The 16,816-nt window shown below is 52.4% G+C and overlaps 1 protein-coding gene across 3 annotated transcripts in view; it reads left to right on the forward strand.

Annotated features, from left to right (window-relative positions):
• The window catches only part of PPP1R16B (protein phosphatase 1 regulatory subunit 16B), a 49,858-nt gene that overhangs the window by 21,835 nt on the left and 11,207 nt on the right, over positions 1-16,816 (forward strand). For all 3 annotated transcript variants that reach the window (XM_021416458.1, XM_021416456.1, XM_021416457.1), the window contains exons 3-4: positions 14,176-14,246; positions 16,473-16,618. In XM_021416458.1, the coding sequence (XP_021272133.1) occupies positions 14,176-14,246; positions 16,473-16,618 (217 nt within the window). The remainder of the gene's footprint in view (positions 1-14,175; positions 14,247-16,472; positions 16,619-16,816) is intronic.

The raw sequence follows: 16,816 nt of genomic DNA on the forward strand, positions 1-16,816 counted from the left end.
TCAGGTAACTGTGTGTTTTGTCCCCCTCCAATAACGAGAAACAAGAGAGCGTGGATAACAGCTCAGTCAGAGACCTCTGCTATTTTCTGCGTAATAAGCAGCAGCAACCTGGAGTGAAATGTCGGCTCTCTGCCCACGTTGGCTGTGACCTCCCCAGCCAAGGCTCTGCAGAGCTGTGCTGATATCTAAGCCAATCTTGTCAGAAGCGTGCAAGGCGTCAGCGCGATGCCTCGCTGCTACATGGCATTTTGCAGCATCACTGTGTTTGCCACCGGATCTGGGTCAAGGCACAGTTCTGTGGCCAGCTCTTCTTTGCAAATAAATGTTGGTGGGGAAATGAATATTTTTGGAGGTGAAGCCTTCTTGCAGGACCAAGCCATTCGTGATTGATGCTTGCTTTACCCTGCTGCACTTGAGAACACGATATGTGGATGTCATGCATGGGCAGGAGGGCCTTGGCTGCAAGCTGTGGCTGTGCGTGGCTGCAGGCTCTGCTTTCTGCCCCCTCTCCTGGTCAAGGAGAACTTTAAAAGTGGATTAAATCTATTTTTTTCCAGATTTAAATTCCTGCCTTGCTGGATTGAGGCCAGCGTTGCTCAGCTGGTGTAGGTTTCTTCCTCCTAGAATCATGGAAAATAGAGGTTGAGCGGGCCCCGGGAGGTCATGTAATCCACCTCCTGCCCCAAGGCAGGATCAACTGTATCTAAAATGCTTGCTAATGAGGCTGGAGTTAGGTATCTTAGTGTATTTATAGGCACCTCCACAACACCAGAGCACATACACCTGTGCAGGCAGTCCTGCTTCTCGCTCAGCTCTGTGTATTCTCCTCACTTGCTTGTATTTATCCTCCTGTATTTTGCTTTGCATCCCATCCTTACGCGTACTGACTGTGAGTTTTCCTGCTTCCGTGAAGAATGCTCTAATTCTTTCTCTAACAGCAGTTGCTATGGCAGCTGGTGCAGGCAGTGCCTGATAACCCAACACAGAGCGGCTTTTGCATACACTTCCACTGCTTGGTTCTTCCTCTGGAGCCTGGCCAGATTTTTGGGAAATCTTATCACCTGCTGCAAATGCCTTGACAAAAGGAAATATATCAGATTCTAGCACACCTATTAAAAATATCCTAAGCCTTGCCACTCTCTAACTCATCGCTCAAAGGATGCTAAATAGGCCAGGAACGTGCTGTTTAATTCTGTCTGCTGATGCCTTTGTAATCAAGAGCCGAGATGCAATCAAGCACCCTGCACTCCTTTTAATTCGGGGAACAAGAGCCCCTGTGTAGCTCCAAGGAAGCAGATGCAGTTTCCACTGAGGTCTCTGCAATTTGCAACTGCTTATTGCTGAGTTTGGCCTCTGCACTCCCTAGATGGCACGAGGCAGAGTGGCTGTAAGTGTAATACATGTAGGAAACTGGCTTAAGTCATTGTTCCTTATGCTCAGTGTGGATTTTGTACCAGCATCCATCCACGTGGCCACGTTTTTCAAGCTTTGACCTTGGCTCCCTGTTTCCCGGCAGGCTTGGCTGCCTAGCTTTCCATAGAGTGGTTGGGTTGGAAGGGACCTCAGAGATCATCCACTTCCAGCCCTGACTGTGGGCTGGATGTCCACGTCAGACCAGGCTGCCCAGGGCCTCATTCAGCCCGGCCTTGGGCGCCTCCAGGCGTGGGGCACCCACAGCTTCTCTGTCAAAAATGTTTTTTTCAAAAGAGCGAAATTGTACTGAGAAAATAATCTTGAACGAAAACATTCATATAGCGGTTTTCCTGTGCTGAGGCATCTCCACTGTCAATGCAGAGAGGAGGGATCTGACCTGGGGGCTGTGTCCGAGCCCAGGCAGTGTGGGCTCTGTGGGGAGCAGGTGAGGCCAGGCACACAGCCTCCTGCACACAACTGGCTTCAACCTACTTAGCTTTCTGTGACTTCCGAACTCTTCCGACCTGGTTTATTTTCTTTCATTTCAGATGGATCATCTTTAATTAGCAAACTATCAGGCCAGAGCAGGACTCTTCAGAAACAAATGGGACTCTTCTTTTTGTTCAAATCTTGGCTTGGTAGCCTGAAATAGCAGCCTTTAGGAAGGGCGGGCTGTGAGTGCTCGCAGTCCATCCTGCTCCTGTTAGATGGGCCAGTGCTTGTAGAGCTTTATGTAAAAAGGCAACTGAAAGGGATTCCCTGTGTGCTTCCGTAGCAAATCCCATAACTTTAATCCTGTGATTGTGAAATGGCCATGTACAAGCTGCCGCTCTCCCCTCTGCCCCAAATTATTCTCATCTGTGACAGTTTTCCATCGCTCCTCAGAGTGAGGAGAGCTCTCACTCCAGCACTGGTCAGCGTTTGAGCTGCAGCATGGGTTCAGGGTTTGGACCATCATCACAGATCCTTTTCCTCTGCGCAGCTTTCCAGCTGTGGGTTTCTTGTGCCATCCCCCAGTTCTGGGACGCAAACATGGTGTCCTGACCACCTGTGCATCCCCCTGGAATGGGCACGGCTCCAGAAAGCAGCAGAACAGGCAGGGATGAGTGGGACATGGACAGAGTAGCAGCATCCTCTGAGACCGCTGTCTGACCGGGCCCAGGCAGGGAGCTGTCGGTTTGGGGCAGAGGGGAGAAGGGGCTGTTCAGCCTGCCAGACTTGGTGCTTCTCACATTAATGCTTCTTGTGTTAATGAGCAGCCCCACAGCTGTGCTGTGATTGGTGTTGTTAATGATGGACCAGTGAAGCAGGAGGACCAGACACCCAGCAAGTCACTGAGGTTGCACTTAACCCAAATTAGCCCTGGGAAGCAGTGTTGGTGGCTGTGAGCAACGGGGAGCTCACCTGGGGCTGCGTGGGTTGGCTGGAAGAGGCAGTGGCTGCCAGTGCTGGTGATGGGAGTTGGGATCTAACTCCCTTCTGAGGGCGGACACGGTGCTGCTGCTGCACGTACATTGTGCTCCTGGACGATGCAGCACCGTGCACAGCCCGTGCTGAGCTCAGGGGAGCCGAGGTGTGCTTTGCTCAGCCCCAGCGCAGCTTTGCTGGGAGCAGGATGCCAAGGGCTGAGCGCAGTGCCCCTGCATAGCCCTGCCTGCTGTCTGAAATGAGCCCAAGCCATAGGCTCCGATCTGCGGGTACGGGAGGCAGACTGCTGTACGAAGGCAGAGTGACACTGCTGGCAGGCCATGCACATCGCTTGCTCTACGTAATTAAATTTTTTTCAGGCCTTCTTTATGGCCTATTTTATTTGGACTCGGAAAGTAAGCTGTGGGGAGGGAGACTGTCCTTATTTCAATGGGTCTACCCCCAGCCCTTAAATGTGGGCCAGATCTGCTGGTCCGTGCTGCCTGCTTTGTGCCACCGTCATAACAACCATAAATGTCACTTGATAGCTGATTGCTTCACCAGATGGATCTGGATCGGTCTCCGTCCCCTTCCTAATCGGGTTAGTTTTGTTTTGCTCTACTCTATTAGTAGAAACCCAGCCTGATGGAGCTCTGTTTCCATCCGTGTTCATTCAGCTGATGGCTCTTTCCATCTTGGCTTTACCTGAGTTGTCTCGCACAGGTGACACTGCCATATGACTGTAAATCTTCGCTAATATTCACTGGGATTATTTTTTGCTCGATGTTTTGTTTCATTTTCAGGCAGTTAAGTTTTACGTTAGCGAGTGTGCTTGATTTAAGGAGATGACAATTGCTCCTAGCTGTCAAAAGGAAAACACTAATTATCCATCATGTTTTACTGAGCCTCTCTTGAACTGATTTCCCGTAGAAAACACCGTTTTCTCATACTCCATCTTCAGGAATTCTGATTTCTGCGAGTTCTGCTCTCTTGATGATGGGGACTTATCTTTTGGGTATAGAAGAGAAAAAAAAAAAATAGCTCAGGGTTAAAACATGTGGCAGCCCAGAATTTAAATCACCTGGCTTTAGGAGCACGAAAGCATCTCTGCTGATGTGCTGTGAAGTCACTGCCGATGTGCCTTGATTTGCTGTGCTTTCCTGGACACAGCAGGGTTTGGTGAGTGCTGTGGGCTGTTTGTTTGCTTTGCATAGGGCTGAATTTCAGAACAAGCCCCGTGTTCCTGTGAGACAAGATCAGGGCGGTTCGGGGAAATGCAGCTGCAGTGCCTCGCATGGGGCTTGCTGCACACCACGCTTCCCCTGACTCAGAGCGGCGGGCACCAGTCCCCTGTGGGTTCCTGGGCTTAGAAAAGCTGCTGGTATATTTGTTAAATAAATGGGGTTTCTGATGAGCTGTCCTTGGCTGCAGCCGCATGTGATGTCTCGAATCCGTCTCGCTGTGCTCCTGGTGTTTCTGACACAATCGTGGAGAGAACATCTTCCAGAGAGCCTTGCGTGGCCGTTTCCTGCCTCCTGGTTGTTTTGTTTTGCTCTTGCATGAAGTCGAGCAGCAGTCAGCAGTTCTTATCAAATTCACGAAAGGGAAGTGGTGGTGGAGGGAGCTGCATCGCCCTGCGTGGTGCAGCAGCAGGTGGGAGCAGTCGGGGGCTCTGCACAACGGGGCTGCCCTCCTCGCTGCTGTTCGGTCTGGAGATGTGCTTCAGCAGCACCAAACACCTCCTGATTTCCAGCAAGGAACGGAGGCTACATCCCTGCAGGTGCCCAAGGCCGTGGATGGGGCCCAGGCAGCCTGATCTGATGAGGGGCAGCCAGCCCACGGCAGGGGTTGGAGCTGGATGATCTTTAAGGTCCCATCTGCCCCAAGCCATTCGATGATTCTGTGATTTATCAAAGCTCCTGCATTTTCCACAGTTCTGTTGAGACCTTCTCCCTGCCGCCATTGGCGCAAGGCAGCGAGGTGCAGCTGGCAGAGGAGCAGCCTGGTGCTGGTGGTGGCACAGGAGGTGGTCCTGCCTCTCACCCTGTCCCTTGCCTTCCACGCAGTGATGGCTGCAGGTTAACCAGTTCGATTTCCTGGGGTCAGCCTTGAGAAATAGCCCTCACGAGGAGCAGCTCCGTGGGGGATTGAGGCTCCAGCAGTAGAGAGGTTAATGTGGTCTGTCCCGACAACTATCTGTGCTTTGTGCCAAGCCTGATCATCATCTCGCTGCTTTTAGCCCTGCAGTTGTTCTGTCCCGGAGCGCTGCCTGCTCGGTGAGGACCGCACGCTTTTTGCTGGGAGGTCAGCCCTTGCTCCAGCGCTCCCTGATGTGTGCTTCAGGAGGGAGCACTGCGGGTGCCTGCCCTCCTTGTGCCCTTATCCAGAAGGACACAGCGGTTTGTGCCGGTCCTGCCAGCACAAGGTGCTCTGTCCCCTTGCCAATAGCTTGCATGCGTTTCCCTTGGGCAATCAGGGTCTGTTTTCACTCGCTCTTTGCTGGCAGTCTGCTTCTTCTCAGATCTCCCCTGCGCTTACAGAAGCTGGAGGAGAGGTGATGTGCTGGTGGGGCTTGGAGCCGTGCAGAGCTCACAGCTCAGATGACCGGCAGCAGGAGAAGCGTGCGGGGTCAGCTCCAGCTGCACGCGTTCTCTTTTCAGAGGGGAATAACTAGAATTTGGTTTGAGGTTTGTAGATCAGGTTTCCATTACACAACGGTACAGTTATCAGCTGCTCGTGTGACACGCGGGCCTTGCTGGGTGCCCCGGTCTGGTTGGCTGCTTTCCCCCAGAGCAGCACGTTGTGGTGAGGTGTGCAGGAAGAAGCAGACTTCTGTGCTGCAGCACTGGCTGGGATGGGAGAGGAGGCACAGAGCGGGATTTGCTTCAGTCTTTGTAGAACATGGGGAGCATCTCAGAAGTGTTCATTCCAAACAGGTGTGAGAGGTGCAGGGAGTACCCAGGGCGTTCCCCTGGTCATTGTCACCTTTCCTGTATTGAGACAGCTGAAAGCACCCAGCTGGAGCCCGTTGCTCCTGGCTTCTTGTAGTATTGAACATGTAATAAAAAACTCCCTGACGTGGGGAATCCGCTGGTGAAGGAACTCTCTGGTACGCAAGCAGGAGCGGAATGAAATGGTTCGTTAACAAAGCTGGTTTTAATGCAGCAGTTAGCAAAGTTCTTCTGTCACTGTGGAGAGGAGAATGGTCCTGCTGTTGCTAATGGCAAAAGCTGATGGGGAATTTTAATGACTTAATTATTTTGAAAATTGTGTCTTCTTGGGAAATGCAATGTACTTTGGCAAACTGAAGCTTTTCTCCACTGTTGCAGAAAGGGAAATGGTCGTTCCTCTGAGCTTACTCTTTGCTGAAGAGGGAATGGGAGGCAGTTGACATGCAATGCTGCGGTGGAGTTTGACAATCTATTTCGTCCCAAGACAGGAGACCACCTGAAGGGACACAGAGAGAGAAGCCAAGTGACGTGTCAGGCGCTGAGGCTGCTTCCCCATGGGCTCACCTCCTGGCAGCCACGGAGCTGTAATGCGTCAGCCCTGCTGGGAACACTCGTGTTCTGCTTATCGAGTTTGTGGGGAGCAGAACTCGGGTAAAACTTGTGAGAGGGGGAGTTTGAAAGGGTCCTCAGCTCTGTGTGCAGGTGGCACAAACAAGAGATGAGCTGGCCTGAATGCGGAGCTCTACATGTCAATTAGAGACCAACCCAGCTGGTGGCCCACTGGTTTTGGGACAACCTGAAGATCTGTTGTCTTTGTCTCTGAGGGCTCATGTAAGGGGATCTCAAACCTTCTGCAAAGAAACCAGGAGATATTAAGGAAACAAGGTTTTTCTCCTATAGATGCTCAAAATAACGGAGCTTAGAGGTGGATTGCAGGGCTAGCAACCTGCAGCAAGTTCACGCTGTGGTCTTTGTTGAGCAGAGCATCCTCAGTGGGATCAGCTTTGGGGTCCATGAGGCGAGTGGTCTCCAGCTTCAGCCCTGGGCTGGGGTTGCTCGTGTCCCCTGTGTGCAGCAGCCAGCACGCAGGTTTCTCTGTGAGCCTCCTGCCAGGTCTGTCTCATTCATTGCAAATCCTCCAGTGGCTGTGGAAGGGCTGCGTTTCTGCCAAGCCTGGGTATTAATTTCTGATTCAACTCTTAAACATGTGAACCAGTTTCCATGCAACACTGATTACCTTTGTCGATGTTTTTCAGGGATTATCTCTGCCTGCTCTGACAATGGCTTGTGGTTACCAAAGGCTCAGAGAGACGAGTCCCTGTAGCTCTCCCACTGCTTCCTTTTTCCATAGCCTCCAACAGCAGCGTGCCGATGTGCTGAGTTAGTAGTGGGTTTGGTTGCACTGAAAACAAGCCTGCAGCATGAGGCACTGCGCTCTGCAGATATTTCCTGGAGTTAGGCTTGCTGGGTGCACAGTGGTACCAAGCTGTGCCGTGCCTGCAGGCCAGGTCCCGCTGAGGGTGGCTGGGTGCTTTGCAGCTGCTTGGTGGCTGGGACAGATGCCCGTGCTGGCGTCAGGCTGCTGCAGAGCTGTGAGCACAACAGATTCAGCTCCTTTGCTTGGTTCTCAGGGCTGACCAGCGGGGAGGACAGCAGAGGACAGGAGGAGCGCTCTGCCGTGCTTGGAGCTGGGGCTCGCGGTGCGGTCACAGCCGTGCCATGGGCTGCCACTGTGACCTTGGCAGAGAAAGCCGAGCCTCCGGAGCCTTTGCTCTAACACAGGCTGAGGTGTCACATCTGTGAAGCAAGGCTAACGCTGGTGGTAAAATCCCAAGAGAGGGCCCGGAGCTGCCTTGCTGCTGGCAGCAGAGCTTGCAGAGCTCTCTGGATGAGAGCTCCGCTGAAATTCAAATCTATGCGTCACTTAAAATCTGCTGCTGAATAATTGCGGGCTGCTCCAGCAGGAGGGCTGCAGAGGAGCAGCCGGTACTTCCCTGGTGCGGTTCAGGGCGCTGCCTAACTTGTGTGAAAGTGTTTTTTCTGTAGTGCTTGCTTTTTAAAAGGAAAATGCAGTCATTTCTTTTTTTTTTTTTTTTTTTTTTTTTTAAGGAGGGACTTTCTACTTAGAAGTTTCCTTTCCAGCATCGCAGCATTTCCAGTAAGAAACTGCACTGTCAGGTGGGGGGTGACGATGCGGCAGGCTGTGCTGTAACTCGTGTCGTGCCCCAGTCCCTGTGCAGGCAGCGGTGGGTGGCACCAGGGGTAGGGGACCCGGAGCTGCTGCGGCTCCTGCTGCGGCTGCGTGGCACAGGGCTGGGTCAGAGGGCTCTGTGGCAGAGCACATCCCAGCACACTGCGCTGGGCAGGCACTGGGGCCGCAGGGAGGCAGTGTCTGTGGGGTTTGATCTGGTGTCGCTTCAAGATCTTCATCCCAAGTATCCTCTAGGACGTGGAGGCAACTTCTGGGGAAGCAAAGAACCTAAAAGCACTAATGAATGTCATTGCGGGTACTGGGGAGGGTACCAAAAAAAGAAGGTACCAAAAAAAGCCAGAGGCAGGGGAAGGCTGGAGGTGCTCGTCAGAAAGGGGCTCCGAGCTGGGGAGGAGCTCTCCCTGTTGGGAATTGCTCTGTGCTGATGCAGAGCAGCTTGAAAAGCACGGGGATGCTTCCCCTCCAGCACAACCGCTTTTCCGTTACTCTAAATAGAAAGTTTCCTGTTTTATAATGGAGCCTCTTGAAAGCATTCCTGTTGTTCAGGTCAGTGTACAGCTGCTGAGCTGAGCCCATAAATGCCTGAAACACGAGCTGGGGAATGGGCTGTTGACTCTGGAACCTAATAACACTGTTAAAACAGCAATAGGAACTATTTCCTGCTGTACAGAGCAGGTTGGAGTATCCTGTTGCAGGTCCTGCAGGCTGGCTGTGTGCAGAGCTTGGGGTGGTTGTGCAGTTCTGCTCCTTGGGCCCTACTGCCTGTTGTGCTATTGTGATAATGGAGCAGAGAGCCCTTTGTGTGCTGGGATAGCTGGAGAAGTGTACCTCCTGACACCTCTGCTCCCTTTTACTGAAATACTTCTTAAGCTGTAATTGCTATTAAAGCCAATTAATTTTTTTTGCTGCCTTTTCTTTTTGCCCTGAAATATTGATTTTCTAACAGGCTTAGTAGAGACATCACAGGCGATGCCTGCTGCACGTCTCAGTGGATAGGTTTTGGTCCCATACATCAGAAGTAGCCTTTGAACAGGTATTTAAGTGCGATCCTCTGCGCTGCTCAGATGAAAGTCTTTAATGTTGTGTTGCCTGAATGGATTTGCATGTGTCACCATGGCTTCAGGGAGAATTTTTGGGGGGAAGAAAGCTGGAGGAGCCCAGAGCAGTGGGAGAAGAGGAGATTCTGGAGAAGCATTTCTTGCTTCTGTAGGTGCCCTTCATCTAACTCTGCCTGAAGCGGAGGGGAGCAAGTCGTGCTCCGTGTCTGCACACCGAACCCAGCGTGTAAGGAGCCAACTGCAGGTGGGGTGCAAGTTCCTGTGGAGCTCCCCAGGGTCGCTGCTGTCTCGCCAGGCTCCAAAGACCATCCAAAGAGATTCATGGAATCATTAAGGTTGGAGAAGACCACCAAGATCCCCAAGTCCAACCCCAGCCCACCCCACCATGCCCACTGACCATGTCCCTCAGTGCCACATCTCCATGGTTCTGGAACACCTCCAGGGATGGTGACTGCACCACCTCCCTGGGCAGCCTGTGCCAGTGCATCACCACTACTTCTGAGAAGACATTTTTCCTAATATCCAACCTGAAGAGGGCCAGTCCCATCTGCACGCTGCCTCTTGCTGAGCACCACAGCACCCCAAAGCCCAGCACTGCTCTGCATCTTCTGAGTCTCTAATGGAGAACCTGACCTTGGTCTCCTTGACCCATAGCTCTATAAATCTGACTTAAAGGTTTTATTGAGGCCTCTTCAGAGTGTCGCAGTTCTTAGAAAATACTCCAAAATGCCTCTTAGAGAGAGAAGAGGCTCTGGGCCACCCAGGTGTCACTGTCACAATGATGGTGGGGAATCTGCTTTCCTGGCTCCCTGCCCGCAGCAATCCTGCTGAAGGCAGCTGATTCCAAGGGTTATATAAAACACTCATCCCTTCAAGCTCATCATCTGTTTAAAAACCATACCGAAATGATTTATTTATTCTTCCGATAACAGATGAGGCATGAGAATGGAGAAAATAATCTCCGACTTCAGCTTCCTTTTATGTGTTTAGTATCTCCAGCATGGACCAAGGTCACAGTTAGCTCAAGCAGGAGAGGAGGACGAGGATGTTTTTTAACGCGATGCTGCATCTTAGGAGGGCTTGTCAGACAGCAGCATCCTGTAATTTTTATTTTCTCTATTGGAATGAATTTGGCTTTGTTTCTGCTGCACTGCTGGCTGCAGATGGGTAGCTTGCATAGCGTTACTCATCTGAATAATCCCAGGTGGATGGCAGCCATAAAAGAAAGATGCTTCAGCACCACTAGCGCTGAGTGGATTATGTGAGCCTGAAGTCCTGAAGACACAAAACAAGAGAAATGCGGGCTGCAGCAGGGCCTGGGCAGCGGCCCATCGATCAGAGTGCTTTGTCTCTTTGGGCAGTAGTCCCTGCACTGTGTTATTCTTGGTGCATGGTACTGTGATGATGGATAGGGGTCTAAACACGGTGCAAAAATGGTTGAAGTAGACACTAAGAGGGGGAGAAAGCGTTGGACTGTGTGCATTCAATAAACGCGTGAGTTGCCAGCAGCTCTCACTTGGTGTGAATGAAAGCTGGCTGGGAACCAGGCCGCGGTGCATTTGCGCAGGAGGCGGCCGCCCCGCTGCTCCGTGAACGTGGCACGAGGCAGACAGGGCTCTGCTGGCCCCTTCCCAAACCTCCCCGCTTCTGTGGGCGTGCTGGAAGGAATGCGTGTGCCCAGCCGTAAACCAGGTGGGAGGTGTCTGCAGGCCGGGAACCTTCCCAAGAAGGCTCGGCCGCGATGGATGTCTCAGCTCAGCAGGCAGAATGGGCCCTACTTATTTTTAGGCGTGCGAAGCGTTTGAAGCGATCTGAGTGTGGGTTTTGTTTTCTGTCATTTGTTTTATGTTTCAGAAAGCCTCAGGGGGCTGCAGTGTTTGTCCCCGGCCCGGGGCCGGCTCCCAGTGCGTGTTGCAGGAGCGGAGGATGAGGCTGAGCGCAACCATCCCGGCGGGGCTCGTGAATGGGAGCATTGCAGCGTGCTGTGTTAGAAGCTAGGTGCTTCGCTGGCAAAGCGCTCATTGCCTCGGTGCTGTTTTTCTGGCTAAGGTTCCCCCGTGTAGCAAACATCCCAGCCAAGCCGCCGGGCTCAGCGTTGGGGGCTCTGCCCATCGTGGTGCAGGGGGCAGTTGTTCCAGTGGGGTTTGTGGTCAGCGCTGTGTTCGGGTGAGAGCGTAAAAGCGTGCGTCGGAATGCAAGTGAAATGTCTCCGCATGTACCCCCAAAAAAGCAGGTACGAACGCATGAGAATCTTTCCACCGCCTTCGAAATCTCGGTGCAGCAGTTTCTCACCGTGACCTTTAGGAGCGGAGAGCCAAAAAGTGAAAGAGTTTCAGCATCACCTTCACAAAGAAGTCACTGGGTGCGAAGGGCCCACGTAAACCCGGGTCTGGACGAGTGCAGGGCCATGCACAGGTTGCTCGCTAAGCTGGATGGTTTGCCGCTGTATTTTTGGGAGGAATCTCACCCAAAAAAGTGTATTTTGGTGTTGTGTATTTATTTATTTCTTACTGGTTTCCCTCCCCCCACAGTAGCGCTGCCTTTTTCTTTTACGAGCTAGTAATACTTGGGGTATGCAGGCGCCAGGTACAGAAGGGAGCGTGGCAGCACCCGGAGCTGCGTGGTGCAGCTCAGTGCTGCAGGGGGATCTGTGCTGGCAGAGGCATTTTTCTCCATGGGAAAGCCACTGTCTGCTGGAGGAACTTTTCTGGAACGGCTGTTTCTGGTATAAGCTCTGCAGGAATCTGCAGAAGTGAAAAGCGATGGTGCCATGATAGCTCATAAGGTGAGAGCTGGTTGCCCGGGGGGGCTTTGCAGTGGCTTTTTGCTTTCCCTCTGATGGATGGGTTTGGAGCAAGAAGTGAGGCTGTGAGAAGCGATTGGCTGTGTGCAGGAAGGGGGGGGGTCTGCCCGGGCTGTCCCAGGGTGTGTGATGGAGGGGGTTACATCCTGCTCTGCTCCGGGTGTATTTTCACAGCTGCTGTGGGAGCTCTTTCCGTGCAACTCAGCACAGATGTGAACGATCAAATACAAATTGAAGATTGATGCACTCCACCTTGGTGTGTGAGAGGTTCAATTAGAGGCAGAGCAGGCAGAATAATGGAAAATACATTTGAGTGATGGTTTGGGTAGTATAATTTGCAATGAATTATTCACAACCATTTGTTCACCCCACTCTCATTGTGATCGTTTTCAGGCCTTCATTCGCTGCGCCTTTGAAACCTCCTCCCACAACTTGTACCGAAGCGAATCCCCGCACGCAGCCCCTTCTCCCCACCCACGTGAAGGACAGGTTTGAAGGAGCTCAGCGTTTCAGCACCGAGCTCCCTGTAAGAAGTTAATCAGAAGTGTTGAGGTTGAGGAGTTCACGCCTGCGATGTGCTGAGGTTTTCCCCCCCCAGCAGTGACCAGCTGCTGTCGGGTTATCCATGTCCCTGTAGCTGCAGTGTGGGTTTCCTACTTGTGTGGCCTGGCACGGGCCAGGAGCTGGGAGGGAAGGGGCTGAGTTACACAAAGCTGCTCCATAACCAGGTGGGATTTATGCCACTGCATCCTCCCCGTGGAGCGACAGCACTTGCAGGTTGATCTGCCAGCGTCTACTTGTCCAAATCTCCGTAATCAGCTGAAACATGATTATGGGGCCGTGCGTCGTTAGTACACAGTGGCTCTAAGATGGCTGAGGTTGAATTAAAGCCTGAATGGCAGAGCATCCGCAGTAAGTAACAGCCGAGCAGACCCACAGGGACGGCTGCCCATCGGCCAGCCCTCACTGCAGAGCCATGGGCATCGCATGGATGCGCTGGGTCAGGGCTTTGATTGCGGCTGAGCGCGTGGGCATAGACACGGGCTTCCTGCGCTGCCCCCGAGCTGGAAAAAACAGCCAGGATTGGGGCTTTGCAGCGGCGTGGGGTGTGTTTTGTTCTTAGCTGTCTTTTCTTTTTTTTCCTATCGGTTTTCTCTCGAAGATCTGAATGCCTTCAGATTATTTCCAGCAAGTGGAAACATGCCTCAGACCGGTGGCATCCGTACAAAATTTCACTTGGGTTTCGATTTGACTGTCTTGCAAGTGTGTCTTCCGCTGAACAGAGCTTCGTTCACCAGCGCTGCTCGTGGCCTCATTTCCCAGTGCTCCCCTCCGGCTGCCCTGGGATGTGTCAGAACAGAGCTGCACGGGGCTGCGGGGCTCACCGCTTTTGCTCTCGGTTATCGTTGCCAGCACTGAAGTTTACTGCCCTTGTAGCTCTGTTAGTGCTCCTTACTTTGCAGCTCTGGTTTTGCTCAGTGGCTGTGTCCTTGCCAGCAGATCAAGTGGGGCTGGAGCATCTGCTGCTGTGCCCGTCCCGAGGGGAACCGCTACGAGCTCTGGCTCATGCCTGCGCTGGCACTGACATCTGGGGTGGGAAAAGCATTAGCTAGTGAAATCTCTGGAGAAAAAGCAAGGAGTGAGAAAGCAAACAGAGGGCAGGTGTGGGTCATCCCGACCTGTCAGTGGAGCTGAATTTGAAGAGTTTCTGCTATCTCTGTCAGATTGCTTCCTCTGCCTTATTGCTATTACCCCCATGCAAGAGCTGCACCCCAGAGCAAACTTCATCTTTTACCTAAGGGCTAATGGCTTTTCATGTGCTTCCAAAATTTGCATTTTAATAGAATAAATCTTAGCCTTTCCCCCCAAAGCAGCAATAAGAAAGTTAAGCCTCTGGCATGCTTTCCTCAAATACCCAACCACTCATGCAAAGTGTCCAGAGCAACCCCGGTGTATTTTAATGGGCCAGGGCCCCCGAGGGCATTGGGCACCTTGTACCAACCAGGCTGTTGGCTTCTGGAGGCAACACCTCATCCTCCCACAGTCAGATCTCTCTCGTGGTTGAAACCCAGACCCTTATGCTCTCTGACCACTTCGGAGTCCTTGCAGTGTGCAGAGGTTGCACTCGGCTGTCGCAAAGCAAGAGATGAAAACGTAAATTGTTCCGCACACCCACGTGGAAACGGGAGCTGCCATAAAGCCTCCTTTGGCTGGAGGCTGGGCGGAAAGCTGTGTGCTGCTGCTCTCTGCTGGATGGAGCCAGCAGGGCGCCCAGGGCTGCTCAGAGGGTGGGTGCCCGCTCTGACCGCGCTCTCCTCTTCCTCCTTGCAGTGTGCTACCTGCTGAAGAGCAACATCAGCCCCGACCTGTGCAACGAGGACGGACTGACCGCGCTGCACCAGGTGAGGCTGCAGGACGGAGTGCTCCCAGGCGCTGTTGCTTGCTCAGAGCTGGGTCGCTTTGCCGCGCTGTGCTGGGCAGCGGGCTGAGACCCAACACGTTAACACACATTGATAGACTGTGGACCGTCACTTTGGAATGGGCTGAGATAAATGATGGAAGAGGTGTTGGAGGAGCCCCCCACAGCTCTCTGTAGGCTCAGGGACGTGGGCTGGTCTGTGCGAGAGGGCGGCAGATGATGGCAGTAAAGCACAGGGCTGCCATCCTGCTGCGAGTCTGTGTCCTTCCTTGAAGCCTCCCTGCCCTGAGGATTTGTTATCCTTCCTACAGCCCCATCCCCACCCAGTGATCCTTGGCGCTCAGCGCCAGAGCCTCAGTGTCATCGATTTTAAATCTCTCAAAACACGTTCAAAAAGACAAGTCTTTGGAGAGGAGACATTGATTTATTCTGTGCAGGGCGCACAAATCTGATGTGCAGAGTTTCTACACTGGATTCTGCTTGTAGTCCGAAAAGTTTACCCTGCATGCCTACCTAATACATAAGTCCCACCTACCTACTGCATAGTCATAGCATTACGTAAACGCAAGGGTACATAACATATTTGAATGTTCTGCACTTTGGGGGTCTTTGGTTGTTGGGGGAGGTGTCCCCACTCCTCACTTCATCCATGTTTGGGCACAAGGACACCCCGTCCCTTCTGGTTGGTTGCTGTTTTGGACTTGTGCCTCACCTCAAGGATGTCTGTCCTTGTTTCTTATTTGTGGCAGTCTTGGATCTTTGAAGAGAAACATTCCATCTCAGGAGGTTGTTTTTCCTAAAAAAAAAAAAAAAAAAAATGCGGGACATCTGGAACTTAAGGCAGAGCTGCAACCTTGAGCAGAATACCTCAGCCGGGCAAAAATGTTCAATAATTAGCTCAGGGGACTTCATCGGGACAGTCCCCACAGTGCCATGGGGCTGTGCCTGGCAGCCACCGCCTCCACCCGAAGCAGCAGTGCAGCTCTGGAACGTGGCTTTTCTCCATTTAAACAATCCCACTGACTTGGGATTTTCATCTTTTCTGCAAGTTGCTTTCTGTCCTCAAAGCTGGATGGATGTTGGCCTGGAAAGGCCAGCTGGCTCCTAGAGGGCACCCAGAGGGGCTGGCAGCCTCTGCTCCCACCAGCGGCTGCTGAAGCCCCGAAGTGCTTTGTCTACTAAAGGGTCGGTTTTGGTAAAGCTTCATTTGGTGGTCGAGGTGGGAGCTTTGCCTTCATGAGAATTAATTGAATCCCTGAGCAGGGAGAAGCTGCCAAATGATCACAAATGCCCATTAGCAGTGGCTTCCAGGAAAGGATGCAGCGTATGCTTCTGTGATAACTTGGCTGCGTGACAGGCATGAATTTAGCTTCACTTTCCCATATAAATAGTAAACAGAAATAGAAATACACACAGAGTGCTTGTCGCTGCCGAGATGCTTGCTGTGGGTGCAGGCCAGCCCTGGCAGCCCTGTGCTGCAGTGCGTGGGTCTGCAGCAATGCACAGCCAACGAGCAGGCTTTCTGCACAAGCACAAATCTTGTTCTTGTGTCTCACAGGCACGTTCATGTCACAAAGCGAGCACGAGGTGGATCAAAGCAAATTCTGCTTTCCCCAGAGGAAGGCAGTCAGGGCCTTCTTGCAGGCTGCCTCTGAGCTATGGTGTGAACACATTGAGGATGCTGAATTTTTCAGGACAGATGCCCCATGGAGCCCTTCATAGTTCTGGGAATCCAGCTTGCATCTCTTCAGATAACATTGGTGGGTAGCATGAGCTGCTGAGAGGTCTTCTACTCATCATATGCCACTGTGTGGGATTTTCCCTAAGAAAAGGGAATGTCAGCTTGTCAGCTCATCGCTTGGTATGTGGCCATACTGGTTACCTTGAATTTCTGCTGTGTTTGCTCTTGAATATGGAAGACCCAGAGGAGCAGCTGTATGCATATGTGCTGTTGTTCCTCCGCTGCTTCAACCCCAGACAAGATGCTATAGAACACAGGTAACCTTCAGTCCATCCAGCACAGGTGTTCTGCACGGTGCCTTTCTGACCTGGGTGTACTGAATGTGATGCTGGAGATGCTTGTTGCCAAACACTGCAGCATAGAGTAGGTCCTCACATCCAGGTACCATGGTACAACTGAGCAGGTACGAGCCCTCTTCTTCCCAAGGTAAAAAACCAATCCAGTCTATCTACGTCTCTCCCTCAACAGTGCTGCATAGACAACTATGAAGAGATTGTCAAGCTTCTCCTCAACCACGGGGCCAATGTCAACGCCAAGGACAACGAGCTGTGGACTCCCCTGCACGCAGCAGCCACGTGTGGTCACATCAACCTGGTGAAGATCCTCATCCAGCAGTAGGTGGCTTGTTGTGTCTGTCCCTTTTGGCAAGTCTCATTTCACCCACAGCTTCAGTGGGTGGAATCTGGGACTGCTTGGGACCTCTCGGAGGTGGTTATTGCCTGCTCCCAGCTTGCTGGTGAGAACGCTTCCTGCGCTGGGGAAGAGGAGGAGGAAGAGCAGGAGGGCTGAGGAGACGCGGTAAAACCCCAGAT

The sequence above is a fragment of the Numida meleagris genome, chromosome 19, assembly GCF_002078875.1.
Source record: "Numida meleagris isolate 19003 breed g44 Domestic line chromosome 19, NumMel1.0, whole genome shotgun sequence".
In the NCBI taxonomy this organism is placed as follows: Eukaryota; Metazoa; Chordata; class Aves; order Galliformes; family Numididae; genus Numida; species Numida meleagris.